Source organism: Mus caroli, chromosome 8 (assembly GCF_900094665.2).
Source record: "Mus caroli chromosome 8, CAROLI_EIJ_v1.1, whole genome shotgun sequence".
Lineage (NCBI taxonomy): Eukaryota > Metazoa > Chordata > Mammalia > Rodentia > Muridae > Mus > Mus caroli.
This window is the reverse complement of record NC_034577.1, coordinates 1,001,538-1,014,632: the sequence shown is the minus strand read 5'-3', so window position 1 is coordinate 1,014,632 and position 13,095 is coordinate 1,001,538. Positions and strand designations below refer to the sequence as shown.

The window sequence follows — 13,095 nt, the reverse complement described above, 5'->3', positions numbered from 1 at the left end:
GCCCGATATCCTTTGCTCTCACCTCAGTCTTGAGTTCCTCGATCTGGTCCTTCAGCTCACGGATGTACTGCGATGAATCCGAGTGGTTCAGCTGGCCCTGGATGCGGCCCTCCTCCCTCTGCCGGGAGGGCCGGAGTACTGTCGGTCAGAGCATGGCCAGCCCCGGGGTTCACCCTCCTCCCAGTTCCTGGGGCTCACCTGGATCTCCAGCTCTGCGATGCGCTGCCTCATCTCTGCCACTGCAGCCATGCTGTCTGCCTCCCGAAGGCGAACAGCCATCACCTCCTCCTTACTCTGAAGGGAAGGGGATACAGAAGGGGCGGGTCAAGGAGGTGGCAAGGTCTCAGGTAGGGTCGTGGGGTCCGGGCAGGGGCTGCACCTTGCACTCAGCCTCTGCCTGCTTGCGGCGGCTTTCGCTGAGCTGAGTCTGGAGTCCCTTGTTCTGTGCTGCCAGGTACTGCAACTTCTCCTGCAGGGCCGCGCGTTCTGCTTCCACACGGTTCAGCAGGTTGCGGTGAATGTTGTCCTGGAAAGGAGGATCAGAGGGTGCAGCAGCAAGACGAGGGTGGTCATGGTATGGCCTAGGTGTCCACCGTGGGGTCCTTGTGTAGGCCTGGCCTACCTGCGTCTCCAGTTCCACCACGCGCTGCCGCCATTCGCGGCCATCTGCCAGGGCCTGTGCCTCGCGCAAACGCACAGTCATGAGCTCGTCCTGTAACTCGCCCAGGACCAACTTCCGCGGGGACTCCTTCCAGCGGCCACCGCGGGAAAGATGGGCCTAGAAAGCAGGGTGGAAGGGTTCTAGCGGTCAGGGTTGGTCTGCGATGAATCCCTAAGTACGGTCCACCAGCTGTTTCAGGCATGCCCTGCAGGAGGCACCCTCACCTGCCAGGTGTCTGAGAGCTCCTGCAGCTGCAGCTTTAGCTCCCGAGCAGAGGCTACGGCCTCGCCCTCCCGCACCTTGAGTGCCTTGAGTTCCTCCTGCAGCCTGGCTACATTGTTCTCATCTGGCAGTGAGCTGTTTCTCTGCAGAGAGACAGTAAGTGAGGAAATGGGAAAGCACTGAATCTCCAAGCCTAAACTGTCCGACCCACACCTCTGGCCTTCCCTCTGATCTCTCTGCTTTGGCAACTGAGCAAAGGGAGGAAGACACCCTAGACTACAGCATACCCAAGGGAACAGAGACTAGGCCCAGGGGAAGAAGACCCTCGTATGTAGCCAGGGTTTATTATCTGCAAAATGGGTCTCAGGTCTGTCTTTGGGAAACTCCTTTGAACTGAGACCTCCTGTAAATAAATATCACTGAAATTCTCACAATTCCGAGATCCAAGCCTTTCAGGACTCATGACCAGTCCTGAGAACTGCTGGAAGACCAGTGGCAAGCACCCTGCACTCTCCCCAGGCCTGGCCTGGAAGCCCCTCTTTCTAGAAACAGACAGTACTGGAACCAACCTGTATTCTGTCCTGGGTGGAGGGTGCTCATGCACTAGGTTCTTGGTATATAACTTGTAGGCCTGGCCCTTACTGACCCTTGTTTAGGTCTGGGTATAGGAGGCAAGGCAGGGTCTAGACTGCGCACATTTCCTTCCTGTGGAAGGATGTGTGTTGATGGGGCTTAAAGGTTTGCAGCTCTTACACAGCTGTAGCAGGTATTAGTGGAGGGATGGTTCTCGACTTCAAGGGCTTTGTGCCAGCTCCCTGAGAGATCTGTTTGTTGGTTGGTTGGTTGGTTTTAGGAGATGATCTCAGGTAACTCAGACTGAAATTAGACTTGTGATATAGCCAAGGATGGTCTTGAATGACTGTTCTCCCTTCCTGGGATTCCCACCTGCACTGGGATTACATGTATGCATTAGATGGACTCTGGGACTCCATGTATGCTAGGTAAGCATTCTACCAATTCAGGTACGTCCTCAGCCTGAGGTGAGTCAATGCACAAGGCAGCTGAAGAGGCACCCAGGAAGTCTGGGTCCCCCCTCCAGGGCTATAGGTCGGAAAGTGTAGTCCTTAGTTTGCCTCTGGAGGGTATCTTCATGGGAGAGAAGAGGAGGAAAACAGTCTGAATTAATTGGCCTGGGTGTTCCCCTGTCAACTTTCTTTCCCTATATCCTGGAACCTCAGCCCCTGGGGAGACATGCACAGTGCAGTGGCATACCAACCAGGCAGCGTGCTCAGGGTAGGGCTGTGCTGCTGTGTATATGAGCCCACACAGTTCAAGGGTGTGGGGAGCTTTGTGGGTGAGGCTCCAACTTCAATATCCCTAGATCCCTGTGTGGAGACTGTGGTGCTGGAGGAGACAATGCCTAGGTGGCAGTGGGCTCTAAAGCCGCACAAAGAGGTCTCCTCTTCTATGGGATCTGACATACATGCAGGTGGAGCAACTGCCCTGGCTACCTCTTTGTTCCTTGTCTTCTCCCTCTCCTTCTTTCCCCTCTCTGTATGTGTGTGTCCTACCCCATCACCTGACCTTTAGGTAGGGTCTCTCAGTGAACCTGGAGCTAGGCTAAAGACCACCAAGCCAGAGATCATCCCATCTCCGCCATGGTACTGGGATTCCATGTGCGTGTGGCCATGCTTGCTTTCTCCACCTTCTAAAACGCGAGGCCTTTGTCTCCTTCCCCAGCCATACCTTTTCCATGTCCAGAACTTTGTCCTGCATTTCTCGAAGGGCCCCCAGAGTCTCTGTTTCTCGTAACCGTGACTGCTCCAGTTCTGTCTCCAGGTGGGCCACAAAGTCCTCTGTGAGGCGAGGGTTTTCCTGGAGGCAAAGAACTGCATTGGTTCCTGGTGGTGACGGTTACTTGGTGGATAGCTTTCAAGCTAGTGGGCCTGGGCTGGAAGAGGGTCCCAGTTGTTAGGCATCCTGGGTTGAACCCATGCTAAGTTCATGGCACTCGAAGGCCGTGAAACTGGCTTGGCTTCTTTCCAGGGAAAGCTGCACAGAGGGAATGTTGGGAATGGGACTTTCCATGACTTCAGGGTGCCTTCTGAAAGTCTTCAAGACTCAGTCCTAGGACCATGGGCTGGGGTGGGGTGTGCTCCGGCAGTATGGCCAGATTGGTGTGGAGCTGGCTGTGAGGGGCACCCTCACCCACCTTACAGATCTAAGCCCTGAGGGCTAGCAGGCAAGGGTGGCACGTAGGCCTGTAGAAGGTGTGGTCCTGCCAGTCAATCCCATTCAACCGCCGGGTACCTGCTGTTCTTGCAACTGCCGAATGGTACTCTGTGCTTTCTGAAGGTCCTCTGCAGTCGAGCTACACTGTTGTCTCACTACTGCCAACTCCCGTTTGATGACATAGTTCTCCTCAGCCTCCTGTGCCCGTGTCACCTGCCCCTGAGCACAGTGAGGATGGGGTGGAAAGGATACCATGACCACCTGCTTTGGTCCCAGGCCTGGCCCCTAGGAAGCTCAGAGAGGATGAGAGAGGGTTAAAGTGAGACAGGCATGGCCTTTAGTGCTCAGAGCCTGGGATGGGGTGCCCAAGCAGGCCTTAGAATGGGTGGAGACAGGCAAGAACAGGCCACCTAAAGGATCCAGGGAGTAATGGACATTCTGGATGTGCTACCAGGCTTCAGTGACAAATGCCCCCAACTCCCATGCTGGGGCTCCATCCCCAATCCGGATTGTTTGCCTCTGTCCCAAGTGAAGAAAAAGATTGTTGTACAAAGCAAAAGGCTTGTGTGAGGTGATACACCTCTACAACTCTCCCTGGGGCCTTCCCTCCACCCACGTCCTCCTTCCCACCCGGCTTGATAGTCCCTGCTCCCCATTCCAGGCTCGGAGCCACTGGGCACTGTGCAGAAGCTTCTAGAAAAGCCATCCAAGAGTGAAGCAGCAGCACAAGCAGGCAGGTGAGAGATGGCGATGGGTGACAGCAGAAGCAGAGAGGAGTCAGAACAATTGTGTGTGTGTCTGCATGCATGCATGCCTGTGTGTGAGCACATTAGTGTAAGCTTAGCCAACAAATGTGTCAGGACCTGAAATGGAATGCTCTAAGGGTCCTGAGTCCTACTGGGGTAGCGTCCCTTGCTCCTCGGTGGAGGAAACCTGCTGTCTATGCTGAGGGTAAGCCTTCTTCTAAACTCACTCCCACAAAGGCCTCCCATCTGTGTTTGTCTCCAGCTCACATGCCCCCTCCCTCAAGGCATTGTTCTTCCTGGAAGCTGCCCCTCCATGCAAGTTGCTCTTGCCCCCAGAATGGCAGTGGCCAGGAAAGAGGTGGTTACTGGCTGTCTTGTGCAGGGACGCGGGAAGGGCCTGGGATGGAGAGTGCAGAGGTATATGGAAAAGCTACAGTACCTGGATTAACCTATCAGCCAAGGCCGCGCTCTCCTACCAGGCGAAGGGGGTTCCCAGCAACGGGGGGAAGGAGGCAGAGCAGAAGGCAGGGGACAGGAGAGGGGGAGAGACAGACAAGAACCACTTGTCACTAAACGCAGTGGGCTATCTCTAGAAGCAGGGGATAGAAAAGTGAAGACCAGAAAACCAGTGGAAGAGGGCCCAGAGAAAGACCAAAGCCAGAGCCAACTCTGTCCTGGAGGGAGGTTCATGTGAGTGGGGAGGTTGGGGTGCACGAGGCTGAGAAAAACCAGCAGCAGGAATGTCTCATCACTGTGTGTGAGGAGGAGATCCCAGAGAGGACTGGGACAGGGGATGCATTTTAATCTTGAGAGAAAACAAGAATTGAGGTTTTGGTGTGGTAATAACATCCCGTCCATGACCTACTGCTTCCTTGTGGTCAGCAAATAGTCAAATGAGGAACACTAAGGAACAGGAAGTAGGGCCCAGAGTCATGCTAAGTTACCCAAACCACCCCATCCATAACCTAGTAGGGTCTCGGGCCAAGTCCATGCCTCTCTACCTCAAGGGATGAGTCCCCCCCCCCCCCCCCCCCCCCCGCCACTTCCCCGTCTGTCTTCCTTCCTTCCTAGGATGAAACTTACAAATTACAGGTTGGGATTCCTTGTGGCCCAGTGATGGAGCTTGTTCTCCCACCCATGCAGTTTGTGATTGCCATCCACTGAGTTGTAATTTAGCTGTAACCCTAGGGCTGAGTTGAGATCCAGAGTGGGATGAAGTCTTCTGAGAACCCCTAATAACAGGGCAGCCTAGATCTCCATGGAGTTAGGGGAGGCTGAGGGAAAGGCCACTCAGATTTTTATTTTTTTGAGACGGGGTCTCATATGGCTGAGGTTAGCTGGCCTGGAATTCTTAATCCTCCTGTCTCCTCTTCCTATATGCTGATATTACAAGAGTACAACCACTATGCCTGCTCTACCTATGCTCTTTAACTCGGCTAGATCGGGACAGAGCAATGCCTTAATAGCTGCTGGTGTTTTGAGGCAGACAGATTTGGAACCCAACAGCTGGTACCCACACTCCTCACCTTCTCTAGGGTCTCAATCCGCTGTTTGAGCAGCCGGTTCTCTGTTCGAAGCCTCTATAGAGGAAGAAGAAGAGCACTTCAGAGCCCCCCTCCCCCACAAGCACTTATAGGCCCTTAATCTCCACTCACCAACCACAGAGGTCAAGGAAGGTTCCCAGAGGGTGCTAATGTTCTGGGCCAGAAATTTCAGAAAATGAGGCACATGACTGTCTAAATGGTTTATTAAAAATACTGAGGCCCTATAAGATGGCTCACTGGATAAAGGTGCCTGCTGCCAAGCTTGACTTCCTACCTTAGATGCCCAAGATTCATGTGGTACAAGAGAACTAACTCCTACCAGTTGTCCTCTGACATTCCATATGCATGTCATTCCACACCCACCCACATACACAAAATAAAATACATTTTAAAAGTTAAAATAAAACTGTTTTGGTGCTAGGAATATTGCTCAGTTGGCAGAGTGCTTTTGTAGCACACATAAAAAAGCCCTTACTTTGCAAAAACCTGGCTTGGGGGCACATGCCTGTAATCCTAGTACTTGGGAGGCAGAGGCAGGAGGATCATAAGTTCAAGGTCATCCTTAGCTATTGGATTGGAGGTCAGCCTGGTCTATATGAGATTCTGTCTCAAATGCTTTTATTTTATTTTCATTTGAATTATAGGGTTTCTCTGTGTAGCCCTGGCTGTCCTGGAACTCGCTCTGTAGACCAGGGTGGCCTTAAACTCAGAGGTCATCCTGGCTCTGCTGTAGGGGTGGTTCTGATGCTAAGGTCTTGTTCACCAATTGGTTCTTGATCTATCAGTAAAGATGCCATGGGGCAATGCTGGGCAGAAGGATAGTCAGGACTTCTGGGGAAGCAGGCAAGCTGGCAGACGCAGGAGTTTGTCCTGCTTCGGAGAGAAAAAAAACAAAAAACACAAAACAAACCAACCAGCCATGTGAGATCTTGGGAGGAATGGCCTGTGGTTGCTCTCTCTAGGTGGGAGGATGAGATGTTGAGCGGGGTCAAAAAAACTGAACAGCTAAGGTTGAGGATAGATTGAGGGTGCTGAGCTAAGAGTATTGGGGAGGGCATACTAGCCTCGGGAGATTAATAATGCCCAGCAATTGAGCTGATAAGGCAAGTTGAAATTGAGCAATGAGTGTGTTTTTCATCCACAGATTCAATATTCTCTGGTGCCAGAGCTTAGGTGGGGTAGCAAAAGCTACACAAAATACTCTGCCTCCTGAGTCCTAGGATTAAAGGCTTGTGCCACCACTGCCTGACTCAAAATTATTAAAAACAAACAAACGAACAACCCACAAGAAAACCTGAGCTGGGTGTGTTGTTGAATGCCTTTAATTCCAGCACTCAGGAGGCAAAGGCAGGGGGAATCTCTGTGAGTCTGAGGCCAGCCTGGTCTACAAAGCAAGGCCCAGGACAGTCAGGGATACACAAAGAAACCCTGTCTAAAAGTATAAAAATAAAAAAACCCTTCAGCTCCCCCTTCCTGTGGGGTGTGCATGTGTGCCTGTGTGTATGCATGCGCATGTGTAAGTAAGTGTAAGGAGCAGTCAGCATCTCTACTACCCTCAGAAGTCTGTTTCTGCCTAGCCTTTCAAGGGTCTTTCCCCTGTGTTTCAAGAGAGTCCTGACCCCCTTTTCCTTTGCTTCCAGCAGCCACTAAGACTCTCTGGAACAGCCCCCATCTCAGAATTCAGGTCTCTTGTGTTGAACATGTAGGTGGCCTTTGCTTTAATCACAGTTTCTCTCTGAGACAGGATTTCATGCATCCCAGACTAGCTTAGAACTTGCTGTGCAGCCAAGGATGCTTTTCACTCCGTGATGTTGCTGTTCTTATGTCCTGAGAACTGAGATGGCAGGTGTGTGCCATGATGCTATGATTATGCAGTGTGATGGCAGGGACGGATGGAACCCAGGACTGCCTTCACACTAGGCAACATCTCTACCACATTTCTAACCTTCCAGACACACTGCATTTATTTTTATTTTCCTTCTCCCTATAGTCTTGTTATATAGTATAGGCAGCTTTGAACTTTGATCCTATTGCCTCCTGAGTAGGGACTGCAGAGGTATACCACCCCATGCTTTGCTCTGCCTTCTGCTCTGTGATGAGGAAATTGGGGTAAGTATCTGTGGTTTTAATTTCCCTCAGGACCCTCTGATGATATATGCAAAGGTGCTGTAGGTAGCCTTCTCAGGGTTCTTGGTTATGAAGAAATCGTTTGTAGTTGTAGATGACCAAAAGGCCTACAAGGCTGTGAGGGTTGGTTTTAGTTGTCAACTTGACACAATCTAGAGTCTAGGAAGAGAATCTTAATGAAGGATTGTCTACATTGGGTTGGCTCATAGATTTGTCTATAGGGATTTTCTTTTTCTCTCTCCTTCCTCCCTTCCACCCTCCCTCCCTTCCTCCCTCCCTCCCTCCCTCCCTCCCTTCCTTCCTTCCTTCCTTCCTTACTTCCTAGACCAGGCTAGACTTGAGCTCACAGATATATACCTACCTCTGCTTCAGGAACTCTGAGGGAACTTTTTTTTTTCTTTTTCTTTTTTTTTTTCCATTGGCTTAATTGATGTGAGAGAAGACAGCCCACCATTTCCGAGGCAGGGAATTCTAAACTGCATGAGTTGATAAATAGAACTGAGCACAAACAAGGGAGTATTCCAGTATGTAAGCATCTCTTTCTTCCTGACTGGGTGTGATGTGACCAGTGATCTCAAGCTCTTTCTGCTGGGTGTGATGTGACCAGTGATCTCAAGCTCTTTCTGCTGGGTGTGATGTGACCAGTGATCTCAAGCTCTTTCTGCTGGGACTTCCCTGGTAGCAATGAACTGTAATCTGGAATTGTTAGCTACAATAAGTAAATAATTTCTTGTCTTAAGTTTAAAAAACTTTTAAAAAAATTTTAATTTTATGTGATTGGAGTGACTCTAGAGGCCAAAAGAGGGCCTGAGATTTCCTGAGACAGCTGTGAACAACAGTTGTGAACACAGGTCCTCTGGAAGAGCAGCCAGAGCTTTTAATTGCTAGGCCATTTCTCCAGACTTCCTCAGCTTGTCAGTATTTTATCACAGCAGCAGACGTGAAACAAGAACACGTCCTATGGGTTACCCAGCTCCTGGGTTGCTTCTTGGGGATGCGGTGATAGAAAGCAACTGGAGCAAACCATGGATCATCAGGTCATTGACTCACATCATGTGTAAGGAAACAGAGTCAAAGAGGAGCAGCCCTCAGCTGAGCTTCCTAGTTGGATCAAATCTGTTTAAGGACAAGGAGTACTAGGTCTCTTGACCCTGGACTGTAACCCCTAGATGGCTCTATCCAATCTGAACTCATCCAGCACCACCACTCACAGAGGAACTTGGGCCTAGCTAATGAGTCCTATCTTTTCTGATTATCCCAAATGGAAAAAATGGAGGCAGAGTGAATGAGGGGTATGTGGGGGTACACACTAGTCATGGTTTACAAAAGATTGAGGGTAGTGGTCTGGGGGATGTAGCTTAGTTCATAGAGTGCTTGCCTAGCATGCTTTCAGCCCTGGTTACAATCCTCAGTATCACATAAACTGGGTATGATGGCAAATGCCTCTCTCTCAATATTCCCAGGTAAGAGGATCAGTTGTTCAAGGTTCAGTTCTGTCTTTCTATCACTAGGGATTAAGCTTAAGTCATCAGGCTGATGGCAAGTACCTTCCCTCACTGAGCCAGCTTGCTGACTCTGAAAGTTTCTGTATTTTATGATGCTTTAGCAACCTGAGGCCTTGCTAGCTTAGGAGAGATGGTCCTTCCCAGAACTAGCTAACTCATAGACAACAGGTGTGTTGCTGTCTTTTCAGTACAAAATCAACAACTCCAGAATCCTTAACCTTTCCTTTATCTGAGGTTTACTAACTGAACACCACTTTCATTCTAAAGGCCCAGGGCTAATACAGACACTATGGAGAATCTCCTTGAAGCCAGAGCAGAGGATATCACTCAAATTGCCCGTTCTACTAGCCCATCATGCCTGGGTCCTGAGCCTGCTCACATACACCTGCTCTGATTTAATTCTTTGTGTAGAAACCATGTCAGACATTCTGGACCATGCCCCCTCTATGCTCTCTGACTGACATGACCTGCATTTTCCTCTTGAAACAGAATAGTTAGCTCCTTTTCTTCCCTTTCTTTTGTATACACCTGTGTGCTTATTTGTGTGTATATATGCAGGCGTGTGTGTATAAGCTCATGCTCCAGTGCACACATGCACATGGAGGCCAGAGGTCAGTCTTTATTTATTTTAAAATACTTAGTAACTTCAAAATTATTTGTTATTTATATTTTGAGACAGTGTCTCACTTTGAGTCCTGGTTGGCCTGGAACTCACAGAAATTGTCCTGCCTTTGCCTACCATGAGTCAGGATTAAAGGTGTGTGCCACTGTGCCTGGCTCCAGCCTGTTCTGTTCTGTTATTGAGACAGGGTCTCATTTGGTAGCCCAGGTTGACCTCGAATTTGCCATAGAGCTGAGGGAGACCATGTACTCCTGACCCTCCAAAGTCCACCTCCCAGCCTAGGATGACAGACTTGTGCCACAATGCCTAGGTTTGTTGGTTTATGTTGAGACAGGATCTCATTATGTAGCCATGATTGGCTGGAACTTGTAATGTAGTCAAGGTTGGCTTTGAACAGAGATCTGCCTGCTGCAACCACCTCACAGCTGGGATTAAAGGCATGTGCCACTACCCCTGTTCCATGTTAGTTTTTGAAATGCAGTTTCTTGATAAGGCTGAAGCTCAGGCCTGTTCTGTATGGTTTTTTTTTTTTTTTTTTTTTTTTTTTTTTTTTTTTTTCAAGATAGGGTTTCTCTGTAGCCCTGGCTGTCCTGGAACTCACTTTGTAGACCAGGCTGGCCTCGAACTCAGAAATCCGCCTGCCTCTGCCTCCCAAGTGCTAGGATCAAAGGCGTGCGCCACCATGCCCGGCTTGTTCTGTATGGACTGAGCTAGGCTGGCTGGCTAATGAGTTCCAGGGATCTGCCTGCTACCTCTCCCAGTCCCAAGTGCTAGGGTCATAAATGCACACTATTTGTGCTGGGCTTTTACTGTTGGGTTCTGGGAGCTCTGAACTTAAGTTTCCATGATCGAGACACAAGCACTTTACAGAGGCATCTCCTCACCCTTACCCCTCCTTTTTTAACCTGGAATTTGCTAATTTGGCTAGGCTGTCTTGCCAGTGACCCCCAGGGATCTATCGCCCTGTCTCTGTGTATCCATGGATGGGATGAAAAGTGCACTACTGCTCTTTATGTGTGTTCTAGGGAACTCAGGCCCTCATGCTTGCACAGCAAATACTTCACCCACTGAGCCATATCCTTTGCCTCTTCTTTCCTTTTTTCTATTGTTCTATACTGAGGATGGAGCCCATGGCCTTGTGCATGCTGGGCAAATGCTCACCACTAAGCTACTGCCCCAGCCTCAACAAACACTTCTCTCAAAGGCAGTTGTCTATGCACCTGTCATCTTGCCTTTCCTGATGCAAACAAATAAGGGATTCGTTTTTGTTTATTTGGGTTTTTTTTTTTTTTTTGAGACAGGGTTTCTCTGTGTAGCCCTGGCTATCCCAGAACTTGTTCTGTATACCAGGGTGACCTCAAAACTAGAGATTCACCTGCCTCTGCCTCTGAGTGCTGGAATTAAAGTCGTGCATCACTGTGACCTCCCAGCATCAAATCAGGATGTTTTGAAACAGTCTAAAAGTAAAAGACTGAACTGCAGGACACTTGTAAGATGCCCTATGAGGAGACATCTGTTTGACTCTTCAAGGACTCTGGGGAAATCTCTTCTCTGGGGAAATTTTCAAACTGGCCTGTGGTCTCAAGGTCTGTGACATTCTTTTCTATTCCTGGGTCCCCACAGTCACCAGATGAGAGCAGGCTGCTCATCTGCACACAGCAAGGACCACATTTGGTCTAGTGCAACCCTCCAGCTACCTTCCTTGTGAGATGGCTCACAAACCCAGGACAGAAAACTTTCAGGAAACTTCAAGCAGGCCAAGTGCTTCAGCCTGCAGGCACATACCCCTGCCCCTGACTCCCACAGGAGGTAGGAACAATGAGCATGCGGTTGGCAGTAATAGGACCAGCACAGCAAAGCTACAAGGCTCAGAGAGGTGAATCCACCTGCCCGGGTCACACTGTGGGACACCAGTGCTAACCACTTTGACTCATCCACCGGAGAGGAGAAAACCAGGCCAATGTGCAGGTTTGTAACCCTGACTGTCCTCCATTTCGGGCGGCAGGGCCCTTACTCTTGGCCAGCAGACTTTGGGACTGTATAGCTGGCTGTCTGGCTGAGGTAGGTGGGTATGAGCTTTTCTTTCTCCTCTCTTCTACATCCTGGCCCTGGGTTGTACCTGGAAGTACCTGGGCCTGCTTGGAAAGATATTGAAGGACTCTAGATGCTCAAGAGTGCCTTTATCTGGAAAGCCAGGTCCTTGTCACTTAAGACCAGGTCTCATCTTTGTTTCAATCGATGTTGTTGGGTGAACAGCTAAAATCACATGAAGAGAGGTGAAGAGGCCATTGAGAAGTAAGTTTAGTTTTAGACGTTTTGTGCACTCAAGGCACTGACTCTGATGGGCTGGCAAGCTGGCTACCAGCACAAACAGAGCCCTCAGTGGATGCCCATACTGTAACCTTAGCCTACATATCCATCCGGCTTGCCTGAACCCTACTCCTTAGCTCTCAACCTTCCGGGAAGATCCTCTGTGCCCCCAGCCTTCCAGGTGTCTTCCTACCCACCAGGTACATATTTCTATCCTAGGCCCTTTACACTGGACTCTTGGACCTAGAGTGTCTTCCCAGGCGCGACTGTCTCTTTCTTGGATGACTATATCCGGAGCACTCTAGAATCCACACTATTTCAGTGATTTATTGGAGGTCACCCCATGACTTGGGGGTGACTTGGGGGACATGAAGGCAAGGATCTTTGACTGTCTTGTTTACTGTTGTGTGGCCAGCTTTGAGGACATGCCAATTGGGGAATGCGCTCCCACGCGGGGCTGGCAGGTGAAGGAAAGGTCAAGTGAGCGAGGGTCATCCGAAGCCAGAGATTGTCTGCCCAGGCCAGCCTGTTCTACCCGTGCGCTAGATAGGACCGCCCTCTAGCGGCCAGCTCTGGATTTGTAAGGGAAAGCCTCAGGGGAGCCCATCTCTGCCCCTCTCCCACGCCTCTGGAACTCACTTTGATCTCGATCTGCTCCTCCATCTCTTTACTCTTCATAGCTGCGTACTCCTTCTCCAGCCTGTGAGGACGGGGCACACGGTCAAAGTCCCGCCTCCCTGGTGTTGAGGTGGGCTTCCCATTTGAGTTCTCCACTCCCGGGCACTGACCTCTTCATCTTTTTAGGGTTGTACTTGACCTGATAAGCCTTGAGGACCAGCTTGTCTGGGCAGCTGTCAAACTGGTGGGGGATGACTCTCTGGAAGTACTGTGGAGACACGGGGAGTCATGGTCACTTGGGCCCTGACCACCAGGTCTGCCAGAGCTCTAACTGTATCCTGATTTGCCTGAGGCTTCTCTTTGTCTCAGCACCCCGGCTGTTTGTTTTTGGTTATTCAGCCAGCATTTGTAGTGCAAATGAATTGACTGCAGGAGAGAGATCAGCTAGACAAGAAGGGAGGCCTGCTTTCCTAGCAGGCTTGTAGGGGAATCCTGAGGTTGAGAGTGG

At 50.1% G+C, this 13,095-nt stretch overlaps 1 protein-coding gene across 6 annotated transcripts in view; it reads right to left on the bottom strand.

Moving 5' to 3' along the window:
- Evi5l (ecotropic viral integration site 5 like) overlaps positions 1-13,095 on the bottom strand; it is a 40,483-nt gene that overhangs the window by 1,698 nt on the left and 25,690 nt on the right. For 2 of the 6 annotated variants that reach the window (XM_029480736.1, XM_029480735.1), the window contains exons 9-19: positions 12,758-12,855; positions 12,609-12,669; positions 5,388-5,441; positions 4,301-4,333; positions 3,194-3,334; positions 2,630-2,758; positions 886-1,026; positions 623-778; positions 380-526; positions 199-294; positions 23-118 (exon numbers count right to left, since the gene is read on the bottom strand). In XM_029480736.1, coding sequence (XP_029336596.1) covers positions 23-118; positions 199-294; positions 380-526; positions 623-778; positions 886-1,026; positions 2,630-2,758; positions 3,194-3,334; positions 4,301-4,333; positions 5,388-5,441; positions 12,609-12,669; positions 12,758-12,855 — 1,152 coding nt within the window. Of the gene's footprint in view, positions 1-22; positions 119-198; positions 295-379; positions 527-622; positions 779-885; positions 1,027-2,629; positions 2,759-3,193; positions 3,335-4,300; positions 4,334-5,387; positions 5,442-10,923; positions 12,427-12,608; positions 12,670-12,757; positions 12,856-13,095 lie in introns of those variants that run through there. The other 4 variants (XM_029480737.1, XM_021170054.2, XM_021170056.2 and 1 more) reach the window with 3 other exon arrangements.